Source organism: Anolis carolinensis, chromosome 3 (genome assembly GCF_035594765.1).
Source record: "Anolis carolinensis isolate JA03-04 chromosome 3, rAnoCar3.1.pri, whole genome shotgun sequence".
Lineage (NCBI taxonomy): Eukaryota > Metazoa > Chordata > Lepidosauria > Squamata > Dactyloidae > Anolis > Anolis carolinensis.
The window spans coordinates 189128762-189151008 of record NC_085843.1 but is presented as its reverse complement, the minus strand read 5'-3'; the positions used below and the strand labels follow the sequence as shown (position 1 = coordinate 189151008).

At 39.4% G+C, this 22247-nt stretch overlaps 2 protein-coding genes across 6 annotated transcripts in view; one reads left to right on the top strand and one right to left on the bottom strand.

Moving 5' to 3' along the window:
* Positions 1–10435, top strand: part of nsd2 (nuclear receptor binding SET domain protein 2) — an 80264-nt gene extending 69829 nt beyond the window's left edge. For all 5 annotated transcript variants that reach the window (XM_062975977.1, XM_062975976.1, XM_062975974.1 and 2 more), the window contains 5 exons: positions 1370–1486; positions 4262–4403; positions 4689–4795; positions 6228–6429; positions 9502–10435. In XM_062975977.1, coding sequence (XP_062832047.1) covers positions 1370–1486; positions 4262–4403; positions 4689–4795; positions 6228–6429; positions 9502–9764 — 831 coding nt within the window. In that variant the 3' untranslated portion in view covers positions 9765–10435. The remainder of the gene's footprint in view (positions 1–1369; positions 1487–4261; positions 4404–4688; positions 4796–6227; positions 6430–9501) is intronic.
* A 1716-nt stretch (positions 10436–12151) lies between these two features.
* nelfa (negative elongation factor complex member A) overlaps positions 12152–22247 on the bottom strand; it is a 40757-nt gene continuing 30661 nt past the window's right edge. The window contains exons 9-11 of the mRNA XM_062975979.1: positions 21114–21346; positions 19107–19206; positions 12152–15573 (exon numbers count right to left, since the gene is read on the bottom strand). Coding sequence (XP_062832049.1) covers positions 15389–15573; positions 19107–19206; positions 21114–21346 — 518 coding nt within the window. The 3' untranslated portion in view covers positions 12152–15388. The remainder of the gene's footprint in view (positions 15574–19106; positions 19207–21113; positions 21347–22247) is intronic.

Here is a 22247-nt window from a genome sequence, read left to right as displayed (position 1 = left end):
AATAACCGAAACACTCACTTTGCCAGGCAAAGTGAGGGGAGATGACAAGGTCCTTTAGTCCATGAACTTGAGCAAGGCTAGGAAATAACTTGATACTTGAAACAAGGCTTGAAACGTGGAACAAGGTAACGAGGAACAAGAACAAGGTCCGCGGAATAACTTGGTAAAATCCGTGAAACAAGGCAAGGTTTAGTCCTGGGAAACAAGGCAAGGTCCGTAGGTAAACAAAGGCTGGGAAGCAGGAGCGAAGGCAGGAAACAAGGACAAGGCTTGAGCAGGAACGAGGCTTGAAACGGAGCGCGCTGTCCAGACACAACTCGCTCCGGAGGCTGACGAATTGACTCCGCAAAGTTACTCCGCGGGTAAAACACCTATATAGAGTCTAACTTTCCCGCCGAGAGCAGTTCTCTGGGAACCAGAAACGAAAGCTAATCTCTGAGACCAGATGTTTGACTCCTTAAAGATTCTCATGGAAAGCAGGCTTAATTGGCAAATTCTTAGCAATTATTCTCGCACTCCTGCGCGAGGCTGCTTCCAAACCTCTCTGTTGTTTACAAAACTCATGGCGAGAAAACACTGGAGATGTAGCCTCAGTATTTGTTTGACATACTTCTGGAACATAATCCTCTTGCAGGTGCAAGGTTCCCAGATCTGGCTGGGAAGAATCTGTCTGGGAAGAATCCAGTTCTGACTGGGAAGGTAAAAAACCCAAGTTTTCTTCTTCATCAGGCATCACAATGTCATGAGCAGGACTACAAGGCCCATGGGTCATCACAGTCCCATACATTCTCCCCCACCTGTTTATAGGAACTTGGATCAAGACTGCCCTTTGCATTTTCAAAAATAGAAAAGGTAAAACCGTTTTACTTAGAAATCTCACCTTTAAAATGGAGATGAGAATGAAGATGGATTAGATTTGACAGAGTGATGCAGTAGGTGGATTGGTGGCCTCCAGACTCCAGATTGGCCACACTTTCTCTGTAATTGCTTTCATAGTTAGATGAGATGATAGCCTGGCTTTTATTGTTGAATGATAAATCTTCATTGTGATTTGATGGGTGAATAGGAAGGTATTATTCTACTATGTGCTAGAGTTTTGACACTTTATTTATTTAGTGTTGTCTGATGTTCTGAATTCATCTTCTTCAGACCTCAGTGTTTAGTGTTTAAAACTAAAGATACATTACTAAAGATAGACTTGTCCTTAAAGCAAACAATTGGAATGGATTCAATCAAGAATCTTCCTTAGGTTAACTTAAGGATATTGAAAAATTGATGAGATAGACATGCTGCTGCAAGGCATTAAAACCTGTAGAATGTACCTCTGTCAGATGATACGCAGTTTTGCAACAATCCATTTATTTTTCAGGGTGAATTTGTGAATGAATATGTTGGTGAGTTAATTGATGAAGAGGAATGTATGGCAAGAATCAAATATGCTCATGAAAACGACATCACACACTTTTACATGCTTACTATTGATAAGGTATAGTACTCTTAACAAGTCTTGATTTGTATCTCATATTTGCCCTGGATAAATGAAATCAGCACTTACAGTCTAGTCATTGACAGCAGAGTATATATCTATTCATCACATTTTTTCAGCCTGTTTGTCGTGAGTGGCTTGGAGAGTGAGGGAGAGAAGATGCTGTTTGAAGGATTAGCATTGGAGCAGTGCCCAGCAGCTCCCTTAGTCAAAAGTCTAATCTATGGAAGTGGTTACCACTTCTTGGCCTGCAGAGCAAGTGCAATCAAGTTCTTTTGAGCAGGCTGAGGAAAGGTTAAGTGTCCCAGCTTCCATGAACCTACAAAGAGAGAAGGCTCAACTTTGCATGTCCTTGAGATTAGCTGAGAAACAAGCCAGCAATAGGGAACACCCAGAAACTTAGCATTTAAGGCTCGAATGGGGCACCTTGTTGCTGGCTACAACATCAGTGCCTGGAGATATGACATTGGACTCTTCCTAATTATTATTTGTGATCTCTTGGCTTACCATTGGGATTTTGACTTTCGGGTTCTGATGTAATTGTGGACTCTGTACTCTCTTGTACTCGGCTCTTGACCTTGGAATATATATTTGGCTACTCTGTTAACTTCCTGCTGGTATTTGGGCTTTTAAAACTAATAGTGACTTTCATTTCCAGCAGAGAAATGGGGAGGCCTTCATTCCTGCTTCTTTCTCCTGACTACGTTGTTTGCACTTTGCAACAGAAGTGCCTATTTGTGTCTCAGCTAAATCACAGAAGAAGCTGCAACTTTACAGAGCAGGCCATGCGGCTTTATGAGTTCTGCCTCTCAGCCTGTGGTAGTACTGTCCCTGGCTGCCCAGCAAGGGGAGCAGATCTAAAGGTCTATGTGATGTTTGGTTCTGGTTGACTCCCAAGAGCCTAGTTTTTCTGTCCAAATGAATGAAATTTCGCTCCTTGATGTTCTTAGGGCAGAACATTGACTTGCAGACCTGCCAGTGTTGTCCACACCTGATCTACATCAGTTGTTCTTAAAATATGAGTACTGACCCCAAATGATTCAATGTTGGAGTCACAAAATATCTGACAACACTAAAAGGTTTCTGAACATAACCCATTTGCACACATCTGTTAACAACAGCATGCAGTGTTTACAGTGGATTCTGCAGAAAATTCTTCAGCTGCTCTTCATAAAAAGGAAAACCAGCCTGTTTAGCAAGCCTTACAAATGCTGATTTGTTATCAGTGAATGTTTACTTTTTATACTTATTTTATGCACTATAAATCTGGAGTCTCATAAAAAAATCTTGAGCTAAAAGTCTTCGCAAGTGGAAAAGTTTAAGAAGATTTGATCTACAGAATAGTTTTTAAGTATCTTTGATATTCTGCTGATTGCTTTCCTCTGCTACACATTGAGCTTGATTGCTTTCCTTTTTATGCTATTTTTATTTCAAAGACAGGTGTTTGTCACTCATCATCTTCCTCTTTTTTAATTTTGAAAAGTCAAAACATTTTTCTTAAAGATTTTATTAAGCATTTTGCAATGCAATAAAAGATCAAAAATATATATGAACATATACAGGAAGAAGAAAGAAGTGGAGAAACATCAAGAACAATAAGAACGGAATCTACATTTTTAAAAATTAACCTGTTATTACCTATAATCTTCTTGTAATAATTAGTGGGAAGCAATACAATACAAACATTTCCTACTACTATTTTTACTCTACACTACAAATTAATTACAGACTCTTAAAATTACCACAAGAATGCACATACGTTCCAGAAAAGAAAATGCAAAGAAATATATAAACTAAAAACTGACTGCCAACTTTCCTACCAAGGGTTTAGATGACATATTTCCCATATGTTTTAAACTAGATCTCACCTACTAATTTGTCTGACTAAAAGAATATCAAATCCTACAATTAAAATTTTCTCACTTCCTTCTTGCAAAAAAAAACATTGACAGCCTTTCTGTTCACATGACAGTTAGCATTCTGTAAATCTCCCTAATATATTAAAAGATAAATAAAAGGAGACGCTCTGGGGATCTGGAAGTAACATAAATATAGCAACTTTTTACTTACTTTCATATTATACAGATGGGTTAATGTTTTTTTTTTTTGGTTTTTTTTCTCACTTTTTTCTGTTCACCCCTTCTTTCTCTTGCTAACCCTTTACCTCTTTTTCACACTTTTCTTAAGACGCATTGTTCACCCTCTTTGAGTGTATTGAAGGGAAAAACAATTTTAGATACCAGATGTATGTGGAACAAAGTTTTCTTGTAAAGCTTCAATAAAAATGGGTTTTTTAAAGTAATACAACTTTCCAGAATTTCCTGTGCATGTTAAAATTATATTTCTATCAAGTTTACAAAAACTCTTTGCTCCTGTGGTTATTTTATTTAGATATATTGCCCATGCCAATCCTGAAGGCTCAGTATCATAAATCTTTGAACAGATGGCGTAAAGTTAAGCATGTTTTATCACTTGTTTTGTATAAATGCAGACATCTTATGACTTACAAAAATCAATTTGTAGTACAGGTAATTGTTTAAGAAAGTCATGCCCATAGTTAGTTATGCAATCTCAGGTACCTTTTAATGTTATTCCCTTTCCTTATTATAATGATCTGAGTGCACTTATGCCTTTCTTTAGGGGTTGCATTGGAGTGAAGAGCTATAGTTTAGATGTAAGATTAGTTAAAATATGGCTGTTAGAGCAATCATATTTATTTGTTATTAGTGTTGTTATTAATGAGCATTTGCATTTTATTGCACTCCTGGTGCTTAGGATCGCATAATTGATGCTGGACCCAAAGGAAATTATTCTCGGTTTATGAATCACAGCTGTCAGCCAAATTGTGAGACTCTGAAGTGGACAGTACATGGCGACACCCGTGTGGGTCTATTTGCTGTGTGTGATATTCCTGAAGGTACATGCTAGCTTTGAAAAATACAAAATCCTTTCTGTAGCTTCTGTGCAGCCCACATGACAGGTGACATGAAACTGGGACTACCTTTGAGAAAAACATTTGAGAGAGTGCAACCAGTACAGTTTCCAACAGCTAGTCTGCTATTTTTCCTGGCTTTCTCACAGCTCATTTGTCTTTACATTTCTACTGTGTGGAGGCAGAGGGGGATACTATACCTGGCATGTTGATATTTGGTATTTTTATGATAAAGAAACATAATATCTCTCTGTCTCTCTTTCTACTTAGGGACAGAGCTGACCTTTAATTACAACCTTGACTGTCTGGGAAATGAAAAAACTGTGTGTAAATGTGGTGCTCCCAACTGTAGTGGTTTTCTTGGAGACAGACCAAAGGTACAGAGTCAGCAATATATTCAACATTTCTTCAGTTACTATATCTAATTTAATTATACCAATATTGTTAAAATATGTTGCTCTCCCAATTTGTGGAAAAAAGCTCCTGCCAACCTAGCAGTTCGAAAACATTCAAATGTGAGTAGATCAATAGGTACCACTCCGGCGGGAAGGTAACGGCGCTCCATGCAGTCATGCTGGCCACATGACCTTGGAGGTGTCTACAGATAACGCTGGCTCTTCGGTCACGACTGGACTTAACATCAGGGGAAAACCTTTACCTTTTAAATCTTATGTTGCTACCTATCGTTGCTAACAATCTTAATAGATTAGAGAGATTGGCCGAAATTAACAAAATGAAGTTCAACAGGGGCCAATGTAAGATACTCCACTTAGGCAGAAAAAATGAAATGCAAAGATACAGAATGGGGACGCCTGGCTCGATAGCAGTACATGTGAAAAAGATCTTGGGGTCCTCGCGGACAACAAATTAAACAAGAACCAACAATGTGATGTAGCAGCAAAAAAAAAAAAAAGCCAATGGGATTTTGGCCTGCATAAATAGGAAATGATCCAGGGAAATCATGTGACCCCTCTATTCTGCCTTGGTCAGACCACACCTAGAATACTGTGTCCAATTACGGGCACTGCAATTGATGGGAGATGTTGAAAAGCTGAAAGGTGTCCAGAGGAGGGTGACTAAAATGATCAAGGGTCTGGAGAACAAGCCCTATGAGGAGTGGCTGAAAGAACTGGGCATGTTTAGCCTGCAGAAGAAAAGGCTGAGAGGAGACATGATGAGGGCCATGTATAAATACGTGATGGGAAGTCATTGGGAGGAGGGAGCAAGTTTGTTTTCTGCTGCCCTGGAGACTAGGACGTGGAACAATGGCTTCAAATGACAGGAAAGGAGATTCCACCTGAACATTAGGAAGAACTTCCTGAGAGCTGTTCAGCAGTGGAACTCTCTGCCCTGGAGTGTGACAGAGGCCCCTTTGGAGGCTTTGAAGCAGAGGCTAGATGGCCATCTGTCAGGGGTGCTTTGAATGTGATTGTCTGCTTCTTGGCAAAATGAGGTTGGACTGGATGGTCCATGAGGTCTTTTATGATTCTGTGACCTGTTGATGAACAAACACTATCCTTCCCAGAATATATTTGCACACATACACATGCAATTGTGGTCACAAAAACCCACGTCCAGCCTTCTGTCTTGTTGAATTGAGATTGCTCATTGTTAACTCGTTTGCCAAACACAGAAAATATTGAGAGATTGGCAACTCATGAAAGTCTAGTGTTTAATTTTTAAAATTTAGAAATAAAATCACATCCAACTCAGTGCTTAATAACAATACTTGGTTTTTTGCTCATCTCAGGGCTTTCTTTGCATTGTTAGGAAATTGTCATTTTACATGATATTTATAATTTATTTTAGAATTCATCCTCTAATGCTTCAGAGGAGAAAGGGAAAAAAACCAAAAGAATAAGGAGGCGTAAAACCAAGAACAAAGCAAGGAAAAAAACTGAGGACTATTGTTTCCGCTGCGGTGATGGAGGCCAGCTGGTGTTATGTGACAGAAAATTTTGTACCAAGGCATACCATCTCTCTTGCCTTGATTTAATAAAGCGCCCCTTTGGTGAGTAAAAATTAATCATGGTTTTAACATGTGGAATGTGTTGTCGAAACCTTTCATGGCCGGAATCACAGGGTTGTTGTGTGTTTTCCGGGCTGTATGGCCATATTCCAGAAGTATTCTCTCCTGACGTTTCGCCCACATATGTGGCAGGCATTCTCAGAGGTTGTGAGGTATTTTGGAAAAACTAAGCAAGGAAGTGTGGAAGGTCCAGGGTGGGAGAAGGAACTCTTGTCTGTTGGAGGCCAGCGTGACTTTAATAGGTTGCTAATAATCAGTCTTGATTCTCTGGTAGTCCTCAATAGAAATGTGATCTGTTGTATATACTTTTTTGTGAAGAAGAGTCAAATTTAGCTAACTACTGCTCCAAAAAAGACAAAAAACCCATAGTAACAAATCTTTTGAGTTGAAATTCTAAGGAATTGCTATAAAACATCCTGTCAAGACCCAGGCTGCAGAGCACCAATAACCATACACAGAGGCCAGAATCTATCTAATATCTTTATTAAGGAAATATGTAAAGTCAATAAAAATAAGTGTAGAATATAGTTCAGAAGAAGACCTTTCAGGAAAGGTCAATTATAGTCCAGGAAAACAATGTCCAATATAAAATATTAAGGTCCAAAGTTGTAATCCAGTAACCGAAACACTCACTTTGCCAAGCAAAGTGAGGGGAGATGACAAGGTCCTTTAGTCCATGAAACTTAAGCAAGGCTAGGAAGTAAACTTGATTCTTGGAACACAAGGCTTGATTCAAGGCAACAAGAAACGAGGAGCAAAAACAAGATCCGTGGTGAATTCGTGGCGAGATCCAGGAAGCAAAACAAGGTCCTGGAAGGCAAAAGCAAGGCTGGAAACGGGAACAAGAACTTGAACGCGGGAGCAGCGTAGTCCACACACAACCTACTCCCGGAGCTGACGAATTGACTCCGCAAGATTCCTACGTGGGCAAAACACCTAAGTAGGGTCTCGTTTTCCCGCCAGAGAACAATTCTCTGGGGAACCAGAACCGAAAGCCATTCTCTGAGTCCAGATGCATGACTCCCTAAAGATTCCCATGGGAAGCAGGCTTAATCAACCATTTGTTTGGCGGCGATTCTCAGGCTTCTGCGATTAGCCTGTTGAGCTCCCTTCTGTTGTTGATAATAATCACGGCGAGAAAAAGGGGGAGATTTTGGCTCAGAGCTTGTTTGGGCAACTTCTGGGAGGCAAATCTCCTGCAGGTGCAGGGGCTCCATCTCTGGCTGAAACGGTGGGAAACCTAAGTTTTCCTCTTCATCTGTCACAACAGCGCTAGGAACGGGACTACATGGCCCATGAGTCATCACACATCCCGAGTGTTGCCATTTATATAGAAACAAAAGAGTAGAATCCTCATCAGTTATAACAGATATAGAATACACATGTTTCTGCCAAACAAGAACCAAGTCTGTGAAAGTGATTTAAAGGAAGACACTACGCAACAAAAATAGGAAAAAATATGTTCCTGGTTTGAAAGTGTTCTTTCCTGGTTAATTGTGTGGAGCTTACTTTGAAAGTAGTTGTTGCACTCCAGAAACTTCATTTTTGTAACTGCTACAAACTGTATTGAATTGGTTGAGACTCTGTTGGATATTCATTGAACAACTATAGCAAAATGTCCCACCAAAACTAAGTTTTTACAGTTTCATACACTTTTCCCATATTTTTATGATAGACCAAATTATGACATTTATAACTCCGGAACAAAAATCATGTTACAATGTCCTCAGAAAAAAATCACTCACATTTTCTGCTTTCCACCTATTTTTCTATTCAGGGTGAGTTGTATACTATACACCAAGTTCATATCTATTATTAACTCCATACTGGTGTTGTAACACCTATAACTGGCATAAGGTTTATTATAATTTCAGTTAGATGTCTATAGGACATATCACTCTTTAGACATTAAAAGGGGTAGTGGTCAGCCTATCCTGGATGGGATTCACCCTGAAGGCTCAGATTCGCAGCCTGGCTCTGTCCTCTCTTTGCAACTGGAGCCTTAGATGGTCCCTGTGGGCACAAAATGCATGTCACCAGCAGGATAGAGAGGGTCAGTGCACTGTTTTTACACACTCTAAAATCTGCAGATTAGGTAACATTATAATTGTATCTATCATTTATGACTTCTCAGAAAGGTCAACTATATCCAAATGTAGCTGCAAGGCTACTAAGAGGGGCCAAGAAAAGTAAATATTTTGCCAGCTCAGTTAATCTGCCTGTTATTCTCTGACTTAGCCATGAAACTATAAATCTGGGAATAAGTGATAAAGATTCTCAACAGCATTCTCAGCAAGTCACAATCTTACAAATGAATGCTACTTCCTCTGGATATTCAAAAGATATTTGATCTACCAGACAATCACCAATGTCCTTACTATTACACTCAAAGACTGCCTCATTCAGAAACCTTGAGAGATGTGTTTCTTTTCCAGTGGACAGGTCCTCTCTGTTATGTATCCCCTCTTGCCACTAGTCACCAGAGTTCTGGTGAAGGATCGGAGGCAGATTTCATTTAACAACACCACGGTGGCTTTGGCAATGCTTCTGTACCTGTCTCAGTATTGCATCTCCAGACTTCAATTTCAACTGAGAATATTGCCGTTCAAATTGTTGTCTTTTTAGGGCTAGTTTCTGCATTTAGAATATTCACAAAAGTACTAAGAGCATGTATCATATTTGAGACAGAAAGGGATACAGATATGCAGCGAACAACTGAAAAAAAATACAATTACTGGTGGAAGTTATTTATTTTCTCAGCATTATGAGATGGTTCTGTTTTATTCAGCTGCTATTTTTATTTGATGCAATCTGTGTCAACAATCACATGATGTCATACTTGCTGGTTTTCCTTGACAGGTATGTCATACTTTGTCAAATTAAGGTTAGTTTTAAGATTTGTCATAGTTTACCTGGGATGAAAGCAACCACATTAAAGAGATGCTTTCCTTTTCCAAACTACTGTTAAGACTTATACACTCTTACACAGATTGGTCAGGCTGATACCTTTGAAGCAATTTTTCTGAATTGGATGTATGTTTTTTCCCATGGCAGGAAAATGGGAATGCCCATGGCACCACTGCGATGTGTGCGGCAAGCTTTCTGTTGCCTTTTGCCACTTCTGCCCAAACTCTTTTTGCAAGGATCACCAAGATGACGCAGTGCTTGATTCTAACTTAAATGGACAGTTGTTCTGTACAGACCATATTGAGGAGAACTTCACAGAAAAGAAGATGAAGAGAACTGCCAGAAAAATGATCACACTGAAGTCTAAGAGAAGACAAAGAAACAAATGGAAGAAGGCAGAATGTAAATAGTATTGAACTGCAGTTTCTGCTACCTGTACTGTCGTGTAGATACGTTGTGAATAGAGCGAGGGAAGGACACATATTTTACATACGTGCAAGAATGGGTTTACGAAAATCATTTTAATCCACTGAGCCAATTGCAGCAGGATATCCTGCTGTAACTGCACTGATCATGAGTTCTGGCGTGCCAAGTTCAAACACTTTCAGGACAAACCAAGTTTACTTTTCAAGCAATAATGACAACACTTGAACTGTCAGGAAATAACAGTTCTCTCCAGTACTCCCCAGTTGGGGGTATGTTGATTCCTAGCCAATTAAGGTGTTTTGAAATAGTAGTCACCATCCAAGTGTTTAGTACTTGAAAGATGTGATTAGCTTTTAAACTGAATGTTGTGGGGAGAGCTGCCTTTCTTGCCTGCATAAAGTGCAGAGCACAATATGGATATTTGGCTTGATTTTTATTATTTTATTGTAACAGTATTCTATCAGGGAATAAAAATATGAGGGATGGAAGCAACACACCTGAGGGAAGCTCTGAATGGCAGAGCCCTGTCTCTCACTGGACTTCAGATTAGCAAAGTTATTCATGGTCTAAGTCCACCTATAAGCGGATACTGAATTTTGTGCTCTGTTTTTACTATTGTATTTGCATAATAAAAGTCTTTCAAAATCAAACTAAATTTATTAATGTTTCTTAAAAAAAACGATGACTGCCCCAAGTTGTCTGTGATATCAAGGTGATAGAGAAAAAAATCAGCCTATTGCGTCTGTTACGATTGTTGGATTTCTTCTATTACACGTTTTTCCAGTAATTGCTGTCTTGAGAGATTTATGTACGTGTTTTTAGAGAAAATACAATACACCAAAGAAAATGTCTTTTCCACCTGCACCCCACACACATAAACCTTTTTCATTTATGTGCCACAATTTGTCAGTATATCAGATGTGTCACTTGCGGGTCAGTAGTGCTCTCCTATGATGGATAAGGAAATACCATCTCAGAAAGAGTTCCTCTCAGGGTTATTAATAAAATGTACAAGTTGAAAGAGACTACAGAATCCATCCAGCACTACTCTTGTTACACAGGAATACAGCACTCATGAAAAGTCCAACCTCTGTTTTAAAGACCTTCAAAGAAGTAGAGTTCACAGTCTATTCCACTGTTGAACAGTTATTTCTCATATTTATGCAGAATATCTTGTAATTTGAATGCATTGGTTTCTGTTCCAGGTTGCATCTACACTGTAGAATTAATGCAGTTTGACACCAATTCTAGTGCCATTGTTCAATGCTGTGGAATCCTGCTGATATTTGTAGTTTGGTGACACACTAGTTCTCAATGGCAGAGAATGCTGAGGACTTTGTAAAACTGCAGTGTAGATGAGCCCTTGAATCACGAGCAACAAAAAAGAAGCTTGCTCCTCCATTTGTCATCCCTTTAGATAGTTATCTAGATTAGCTATTGTGTCACCTCCCAAACTTAAACTTATCCAGCTCTCTTACTCACCTCTCAAATGTAACTTACTCAGGATTACAGCCCACAAGAAGCAGCATACAAGGTTTTTTCGTGTCAGGAGAGACTCGAGAAACTGCAAGAAGCATGCAGTTACAACACGAAAACAAAACATTCTTTGGATGTAATCTGGCCCTGAAAATTTTATTTAAACTAACCAAATATCTCTGTACTGCCTTGTTACATATTTTGTGTTGCATTTCCCCTACTGCGTCATCTATGCCATTATCCCAATCAAATGTTTACCTTTTGGGGGAAACTGAGGCAAAGGTGTTAGGGAGCTCTGCCCTTTCATTCAGGAATGCCTGGAGGCCACCAGCCACACCAGAATTTTTCCAAAAAATAGATAGTGGTATTAGTATTCCACCGCTGAACAGCTCTTACCATCATCATGATGTTATCCTTCCTGATGTTTAAGTACAACTGCAGTACAAATCCATTGCTATCATGACATCTTTTAACTGTCACTTCTCCAGGCTAAACAATGAATTCTTAAGACACCATGGTTTCTAGGCCTTTGACCATTTAGGTCATGCTCAGAACATTTTCCAACTTGTCTATTACACATGTGATGGCTCTCATCTCCCATGTATCCGCTCTTGTCAGGCAAGCATAAAAGGCCCCTGCCTACTTTAGACAGCTCTGCTGGATGACATTGTACAGAAGCAATGGTGGCAAAAAAAAATTCTGGGTAAACAGCTTTTTTTGTGATGAGCACCTAGGAAAGTGGATCTGTCTGCAATAGTTCATGCCTTGCTTACCTCTCAAAACTACAATAAGCATGCCCTAAACAGCTTGAGTCTTACTTGATCACTTATGTAAACTAATGAAATGTTAAAAGAGTTACTGCAGTTAATGATAAAGCTATGGGAAGAAGGAAAAATTTCTTTAGAAAAATGTTTTATTATATTGTGCTATGTTGAAAATATTTACTCAAGGACATGAGGCTTTGAATTTACATTTATACAAAAACATAACAGATAGAAAACATATGGTTTGCTATACTATATATGCAACATTTTACAAAACAGCATTGCTTTTTTAAAAAAAGTTCCAAGATTCCTAGAAGGCTCTGGCTTAAAACATTTGTTATGGGGTTTTTCTTTTCCTCCATCAAAGGAGGAGGAAAACAAAATCCACATGGCGATGTCAAAGTACGTTCAAGAAGTTTGGCAAGTGTCACTTCATGATTCATTGGGAGACACCGTAAGATGACAAAGGGCATTTCGGACACCACTGCCAAGATCTCGCTGAGAAAGTTAGGTGACTGTTATTGAATGAGTGGATATCAATGGTTGGTATCTGGAATTAGAATTTCCAACTTTCTACCTTCAAAAGAGATTAATTGATTACTGACATTTTCATCTGGCCTTTCCCAGGGGATTTAGGACTTTAAAAGATTGTGGTAATCTCTTTGTACAGAGAAATATAATATTTAAAATACTTCCAATTTTTTTGTGGACCTCATATCTATACAGTTGCCTGGTCAGAAGAGCAGAGCTCTCATGTCTGAAATTATACCCTTTGGTTTGTATCCTCCTTCAGGAAAATTTGTTTTTCTACTTCTTAAAGCAGTGGTTCTCAACTTTTGGTCCTCTGGGTGTTTTGGATTTCAACTCCCATAAATCCCTGCCAGTTTAGCAGCTGCTAGTAACTGTGGGAGCTGAAGCCCAAAACACCTGGAGGACTAGGAAGTGGAAACAATATATAAAAAACAAGTTTTCAGGACACACACACCCATCATTTCCAAAATATAGAATTGTTTTACTTGGCTCTCTTCCTAATACAAAATGCATTTTACAGCCCATGTGTCTCAAAGGATTACCAGAGATGGAGGTTTTCTATTTACAGAAAGGGATAGCACTACCTTAATCTGAGACCTATCAAATGTTTCCATTTCCAGCTTCCAAGAAGTCAAGATGTCCAACGCTGCTCAGCTTCTGCATATATCATAAGCATTTCATCATGCCAAACCTAATATGTGCTTTGCTGTTACGCCAAGTCTAAAGATACACTTTTACACAAGCATAAAAAGATACTTTTCTCCTTCTTCTGGGACTCTTTGCTACTTTCCATATTAAAAGATAGTGACATGAAAAAATCTGATCAACTTGTTTAGACCACTGTAATCGTTACAGTCATTCTAAGGAACACTAACTTGTCCATTAATGTTTTAATCAAAAGGTCTAGCTGAAGAACTGTCATCAAGTTTGATATTCTATGGGGCAGAAATGGACAAAACCATGGCTAAGCATAACTAAAATAAATTCTACTCATTTTAAACAATCAAATCCCATGGTAGCAATCACGTAAAGTAAAAATTTGAGCTTGCGACCATAGGCAAATTGGGATGCTAGAAAACTAGTGCAGACCTAATTTTCCTGTGCACAACTTCCAGTGATAAATACATAGAAAGCACTGCCTTTTAAAGTGATCCTGTATCTGAAGCAAAATGTATGGTTGACACACTGTCTTCAAGCTGTCTTAAGTTAAATTTTTCTCAGACGAGGAAGTTTGAAAAGGCCAAAATGTAAATTTTATCCACAAATAGAGGTCATCCACTAAAATCAACTGGATCTGTGTAAGCAGTGATGAACCAATCCCATTAATTTCAGTCCCATTCTAGTTGGGACTAAAATTACATTTAGCCCAGAAACTCAAATGTGCTAAATAAATTTAAAGTGATCTAGTGCCTCAGCATACCTTGGCTAAGAGTTTTTGCTAAAGTCTTTTCTTTACCGCCATTTTAAGTCTAGGTCAGCACAAAGGCCTCCTCGTATCCCACACTGCTACAAGGATGTTCCTCTTCAATATCAACTAAAATTATGAATGTAATTAACAAGAATAGCATTAGGAAGTGTAATTGTTTCCTTCATTTGTTCTGGTACATGAAGTCTTCAGTTCTCAAATGGGAAGTAGTAACTCATTGTGATGGACATTTCCTGGAGGGCAGCAAACAGAGCACTCCTCCCAAGAAGCTTCTTCGGCTGCAACAGAGCTGTTCCTAGCAGGTCTCTTCAGTCTCAGGAAGCAACAGATAAGGCTATATAATATACTCTTGGTCATAATATTTTGCATCCCAAGGATGACAGGTCCTGTGAATGGCTGTACTGAAAACATTCTGAAATGTATTTTTTGGGTGTGTGTGCAACATCCTTCCCACAGAATCATTTTCCAGTAGTGGTGACTAAATAGGCCCTAGGGGTGAAACAATTTATTACGTGACTGTCCTAAACACATTCCAACATAGAGACAGGGATGACAGTGAAATAAAATGTCGTGTTATGATAGCTAAAGACACAGAAGCATAGGTCCATTGCCATCAATGTCTAGTAACTAGTTGTGTGACCTTGAGGTAGCACCTTTAAAGAACTTGGGACTGATCTATTTAAAGAGAAGTGACAAAATCTTCAATGCCATCTAAGTTGAAAGTTTAACCTTTGGATGTCAGGGCTTGATTTCATTGATTCATTTATTTAAAGAGGTTAAACTGTAAGCCATTAAATGACAAATGCAGAACTGTTATGGGGTGAAAACTAGGGTTCTGCAATGGGCTTCCACCAGGGGTGAAGAATGCCAATTTTCCAAGCCATTTTACAAAATGCACCCTTAAGCACTTAATGTATGCAAATCTAGGAATATTCTGCATGCTTTCCCAACAGGTGGAAAAACCATGAGCAACTCCACATGACAAAGCATTAACAGTCTGCTACAGAAGGGAAAGAGGCACTGCAAGTAAAGTGGGGCCGAATGTTCACAAAAATCTAAAATAAAATCAACCAGTCACCACTGCTGTAAAATGTGTTCTTCTGGAAGGTTTCTTGCACAGTATGCTCCCTTGAGAAAACAGAACAGAACCTCTTTTCTCCCAAAAGCAGAAGTGTTTCAGTTTTAATCTCTCAACCCTTATGAATCATTATATATTTCCCCAAACTTTTAATAAAAAATAAAAGCATTCCTGTTTTGTTCTCTCCTCCTTCTTCAGTCAACCACAGCCAGGATACTGGGCGATTACAACCAGGCCTGCGCAGGAATGTTTTTCAGCCTAGTCCACACATGACATACAAGCTGGCTTATCCTATGGTCCATTTGGTCTACAATTCTGGGGGGTCTGAACTGTTTAAGAAACATTTGTTACTGGTTTGTATTTCTTTAGTCTGGTCCACTGGCCAGTAGCATAGTTCATTTCAAAGACGGTGTCCACTAGCATGGTGGTGCTTCCTGTTCCATCTGCCTTTGGCAGCACTTCTGTGTGCTCACTCAGTTTGATCTGGATTATGTCTCCCTGCTCTTGACATGGATTTTCTGTGGAGGCAAAAGGCATACATTTAAGAGTCAGAACAATTCAACAAACCAAGAGAAAGAAGCTAAGCTACTGGTGTTCCATTATGACATTTTTCCATCCAATGAAATCAGAACTGGTGGAGTGGGCTCTGTTGACCATTTTATTCCTAAAATAAACAACCTACAGTCATCAGCATTATGAACTACAGTTGGCCTAGTTTCAAAAGTCCCCTGGAAGTGATCAGGTCAGTACAAGAATGATGTTGGGTTGCTGTGGGTTTTCCAGGCTGTGTGGCCATGTCCCAGAAGCATTCTCTCCTGACGATCTATAGCAGGCATCCTCAGAGGTTGTGAGGTCTGTTGGAAAACTATGCAAGTGGGTTTTATATATCTGTGGAAGCTTCAGAGTGGGAGAAAGAACTTTGTCTGTTGGAGGCAAGTATGAATGTTGCAACTGGCCAGTTTGATTAGCATTGAATAACCTTGCAGCTTGGAAAAGATCATGATGCTGGGGAAAATGGAAGGAAAAAGGAAGAGAGGCTGACCAAGGGCAAGATGGATGGATGGTATCCTTGAAGTGACTGGCTTGACCTTGAAGAAGCTGGGGGCGGTGACGGCTGACAGGGAACTCTGGCGTGGACTGGTCCATGAGGTCACAAAGAGTCGGAATCGACTTGAGTGAATGAGGAAGAAGAGGAAGCCTTGCAGTTTCAAAGCCTGGCTGCTTCCTACCTGGGGGAACCGTTTGTTGGGAGGTGTTAACTGGCCCTGATTGTTCCTTGTCTGGAATTCAATGCTAATCAAGCTGGCCAATTGCGACGTTCACACATGCCTCAGGCAGACAAGAGTTCTTTCTCCCACTCTGAACACTGCCTAGCCTTTGACAACACAAAGAATGATGTTTCTTCCCCTAAAGTTGACTAAATGCAGAGAAAGAGCAAAAGAGAGAAAAGAGGAAACCTGCTTATTTTTAGCTCTGGTTCTGTTCTGTGCCAGCGGAGACAAACACTGCTGAATCTTGATCTAGCCCCAAGCTTCTTAAAAGTGTGGGTCGCAAACCCAAGCAGGGTCACTGTAGCTCTATGTTGAGAATCGGGACAAATTTTTGACGGAACGGGGACAACAGAAAGGAGGCGAGGGAGAAGAAAGGGAAGATGTCAGGATTTGTAAGCATTTCTTTAAATGATACAGGATCAGTGTCCCAGGCTTAACGACAGGTGTCATTGTAATTGGAGTGTGGTGGCTAGTGCTGAGATTATAGTATATAGCTTGTAGTAATGCCTCCGGTGGCCTAGGGGATAAAAGCCTTGTGACTTGAAGGTTGGGTTGCTGACCTGAAGGCTGCCAGGTTCAAATCCCACCTGGGGAGAGCGTGGATGAGCTCCCTCTATCAGCTCCAGCTCCATGCGGGGACATGAGAGAAGCCTCCCACAAGGATGGTAAAACATCAAAACATCCAGGCGTCCCCTGGGCAACGTCCTTGCAGACGGCCAATTCTCTCACTCCAGAAGCAACTCCGGTTGCTCCTGACACGAAAAAAAAAAGTAATGACATTTTAGTTTGATGAGGGTTGAAGGTTGTAGAATGAAGATAGGAAAGAAAGAGGGTTTGTACATAATGTTAATACTGTTAAGTGTTTGTACTATTTTTGCAACTTTAGAAAGAAAAGCCTTCCAATTGGAACGAACAACATTGTGTCTGAGTGTTGCTTTTGTTCCCGAGGAGACCACTTCACTGGACATTGTTTGGCTCCCTAACAGGAGCAAAGAGTCCCTTCTGCCATTCAACTGGGAATTTCATGCTTGAGTTGAACACCTGACAGAAGAGGCATCCTCTTCTGGGCCAGGGGTTCCTCCCTGGAAGAGGGAGAAAGCACCCCTCCCACCTGTGAGAGTATCTGGAATTTCCCTCCCATCTTATGAGAGTCTTGTGAGTCTCTCCTTCTCTTCTTGTCTTGTGAGTGTGTTGGTCTTGCCTTTCCTTCCCATCTTGGGAGTCTGGGGGTCTTTCCTTCCCTTCTCATCTTGGGAATCTGTGGGGTCTCTCCTTTCCTTCCCATTTTGGGAGTTTTGAAAATTTCCCCTTTTCTTGCATATGTATTTTATGTATCTGGAGTTGTGTATACACTTCTTAGACAAATCAGATCGCGAATGGAAAAAGTTTAAGAAGCCCTGATCCGGTGCAACACTCTGCTCAGGAGATTCAATCCCAGCATTTGGCTTCCCAGCTTCCAAGGAGGAAGTATCTTCTATACTTAGCTTAATTGCTCTTAAAATCAAAGGTAAAGGTAAAGGTTTCCCGTGACGTTAAGTCCAGTCGTGACCGACTCTGGGGGTTGGTGCTCATCTCCATTTCTAAGCCGAAGAGCCGGCATTGTCCATAGACACCTCCAAGGTCATGTGGCCGGCATGACTGCATGGAGCGCCCTTACCTTCCCGCCGGAGCAGTACCTATTGATCTACTCACATTTGCATGTTTTTGAACTGCTAGGTTGGCAGAAGCTGGAGCTAACAGCGGCCGCTCACGCCGCTCCCAGGATTTGAACCTGGGACCTTTTGGTCTCCAGCTCAGTGCTTTAATGCACTTCGCCACCAGGGCTCCTTAAAATCAAAAGGCTTCCCATAACATTCAAATGAAAAGCTAGCTTTCTACAGCGTAAGCACATTAGATCTAATCTTGACCCCTCAGGGCCTTCCATGCAGCCCTATATCCCAGAATATCAAGGCAGAAAATCCCAAATATCTGCTTTGAATTAGGTTATCTGAGTCCACATTGCCATATATCCCAGTTCAAAGCAGGAAATGTGGGATTTTCTGCCTTGATATTCTGAGATATAGGGCTGGGTGGAAGGGCCCCCAGATAGCAAAAAGAAAAAAAAATCTTTGCAAGAAGTTCCTTAAAAAGGAAGTACTGAAAATGTCTAGGGACACCTAGTTTTCCCAATACATGGATGATGATGATTATTATATTTATTTATACCCTGCTTTATCTCCCTTGACATAAAAGCATCAGCATAACAATTTAAAATATACAACTATGCGAACATTAAAACAGGATTAAATGTAAACAGTATTAGAAAATCCCTAGTTGAAAATTATTAAACAAATTCAAAGTTAAAAACCACAGCACACCCTGAATTGATCTTAAAAACCTTCATCTTTAAAAGCATGTCTGAATAAAAAGCCACCAAGAAATAAGGCTCCCTCTCTCGTTCCCATCAACCAAGCTTGAGATGGAGGTGGGATGGAGCAAAGGGCCTCTCCTGAAGATCCCAAGGCCTGGGCAGGTTCATACAAGGAAATACGGTTAGCCAAATAGCCTGGACCGGAACCATCTAGGGCTTTAAAGGTCATAACCAGAACTTTGAATTGTGCCTGGAAACAAACTGGCAGCCAGTGGATCTCACCAGCATCTCCAATGAAGGCTATCGGGGTGCCTCTAAAAGAATTAAGCTAGTCTGGCTTTTGTATGCTTTATCAATGTTCTTCCTCCTGACAGCCAAGCCAGCCATTTTCTAAGCACATTATTACTGTATGGATTAACTGAATACATGCCTCTGGATCCTGCCATGAATCCAAGAATAAGAGCCTTCTCTGGTCTTGTTACTTTGTTTGCTGTCTTAAACATTTCTTGGGCTGCATACATTTGTTCCCTCTGCAAGAAAAAATCCAGAATATTATATTTCAAGATAAATATTAACTTGATACAATAACTCTGTCATTCCTATCTTTTCTACATTCACAAATACAATTTTTCTAGCTCCAAAACAGAAAAACAGCAGCAGCCTTACACACCTTAACAAGGCCTTCACAAGGCCTTCAAAAATTTAATTCTAACAATGTTTATGAAATGAAGAATAATCTGTGTACAGTTGTTTCTTTATTGCACTAGTTTGTAGCTGAAATTTATACACACACAGCAACAACACCCTTGTAGTTTTTGTCAATAAAAATTCTTTAAAAATTTTTTTTTGCAGTTTTCTATGTATTTCTATGTATTTTAGGGTGCTGAACTTAACACCCACAATAAAATATAAGATCACACACAGTTCTTTCACAATTTTCATCACTGATTTCAGTGCTAATTTTGCTAATTTTGGAAATGTCACTTTAAGTTGTGAAAAAAAATGTACGTGACAAAGCAAATAAGAGGTCAAGACAAAAATTCCTAATTTTAGAAGACAAAATTCCTATAAAACCAGCATACATTTTTAGAAAGTTATTATGAGCCTCGGTTTTGGACTCCTGTGTTACTTTAATGTTTTTAAAAAGTATAAAACGGGACACGTTAGTGTCTGATTCACAAAAACCTGAATTTAATAGGAGTAGCATTGTTTGTAATATATCTAAACACGAAAACAACGTTGGTGAGTTACAGGATTACACTATGTATCAAAATTTGAAAAAAAAAAATCTGTTCTTGATAAGCCCCCCTTGGCTTATACTCGGGGTGAGGGTCCTGGTTGGCTTATATTTGGGTCAGCTTATACTCGAGAATATATGGTACATTTATTATTTTTCACTATTATTATTGGTATTATTACATTTATTATTTTTCTCTATTATTGTTACTATTACATTTATTTTACTCTACTATTATTATTGATATTATTAATACATTTATTATTTCACTCTGATATTATTATTATTGCATTTATTATTTTACTCTATTATTATTACATGTATTATTTTACTCTATTATTTCATCAATCATGTATTTTACTTTAATTCTGGGTTTGTTTGTTTTTTGCCAAATAAACTTCATTATATCTTTATGCCCCAGAATCCTGAACGGGATCTTATTAACAGCTTGTTTATTTTAACTTCTTTTGTACCGCGGGTTATATGTTGTATGTATGTCTATGTGCTAAATGTTTTGATACGGCCGATGGGCTAATCAATAAAATGTGATACTCTACTATTATTAAAAGGATACATAAGCACATTTACATTGAAGAAGATGAGGATAATGATTTGATCAGAGTTGGACAGTCTTATCTTAAATTTGAGCTTTATATTCAAAAACATTTAACCTACCGATGCCTCAATTAATGTAATTTTATTTGTATCTATTTTTATTTCTGAAATTTACCACCCTCGGCTTATATTGGAGTCAATGTTTTCACAGTTTTTTTGTGGTAAAATTAGGTGCTGAGGCTTATATTCAGGAGTATATACCGTACTTTGAAAGTAGTTATATTCCAAAAACATCACTTTTTGTGGCTGCCACAAACTATGTTGAATTTGTTGAGACTCTATGTGATATTCACTGAAAAACTATAGCAAAATGTGCTATAGCAGGATGTCCCGCAAAACAAACTTTTTTTCCAATTGAATAAACTTTTTCCATGTTTTTATGATAGAACCAATTAGGAAATGACATTTATAACCCAGGAACAAAATTGTGTTACATAGTGTTATGAACTATGGAGGAATATTTAATATTCCCCAGTTCCTGCATTTAAAAAACATGGTAAGAAATGCCTGGTCATTTCTAAAATAATAAGATCTTCTTAAGATTCGAATAAGTTCCCAACACAACAGTGATAAAATTGTCCTTACTGTTAAGGAAAGGCTTTTCTTGGGCGGCGCCTGCTGAGGGGCGGGGGTGCCCTGTGGTGCCGGCGCTGCTGGAGGGGCCGCCGGTGGGGTCACAGGAGAGGTAGGTGTGACTGTAGCTACATTCGTATTACTGTTGTACATGGGTGTCCTTTGCTTAAATTGAGTTGTCACTGCAGTGGTGGGAGGTGTAGCAGGCTCCTCTTTAGCTTGCAAGGGCTCCTGAACAGGTCCAGCTATTTGGAGTAAAATAATGTAAATGAATACAGGTCATAAATGGAAATGAGTGTTTGCTCAGAGACACAGACAAAATCACAGTGGCAAAGACACAGATAGACAAATGGACTCAGTCAGCTAGCCAGTTGAAGTAAATCTAAAAATATACTCTCTTTTAAAGCCATGCTATAACTCCAACATATTGGAGGGAATATTCTGATAATATTTGTGTTGCAGGGAGGGGGTGTAAAACAAAAGCCAAGATTCTATACAAAAGGCAGAGTACTTTATCTTTTTTTACCGAAGCCAATAAAACATTACAAAAATGCCACAAAGGAAGCGTAAGATTTCAAGTGCTCCCATCAAATACAGAGATAGGGAATGGGGATGTCCTGAACAGGCAAGAAGTTCAAAAATCTGCCTGATGGATGAACTTTGGTTGGGTTGCTGTGAGTTTTCTGGACTGTATGGTCATGTTCCGGAAGCATTCTGTCCCGACGTTTTGCCCACATCTATGCCAGGCATTCTCAAAGGTAGTGAAATCTGTTGGAAACTAGGCAAGTGGGGTTTATATAACTGGTGGGAGAAAGAACTCTTGTCTGTTTGAGGCAAGTGTGAACGTCGCAATTGGCCACTTTGATTAACATTGAATGGCCTTGCAGCTTCATAGCCTGGATGCTTCCTGCCTGGAGAAATCCTTTGTTGGGAGGTGTTAGCTGGCCCTGATGGTATCCTGTCTGGGATTATCTATTTCTGAGTGTTGTTCTTTATTTACTGTCCTGATTTTAGAGTATTTTAATACTGGTAGCCAGATTTGTTCATCTTCATGGTTGTTTACAAAAAAAGAACTTCAGTTTAATGCAGATTAACAGCAACACTCTATTTCATTTTATTTTTGAAACACTGGACATATTATGTGAA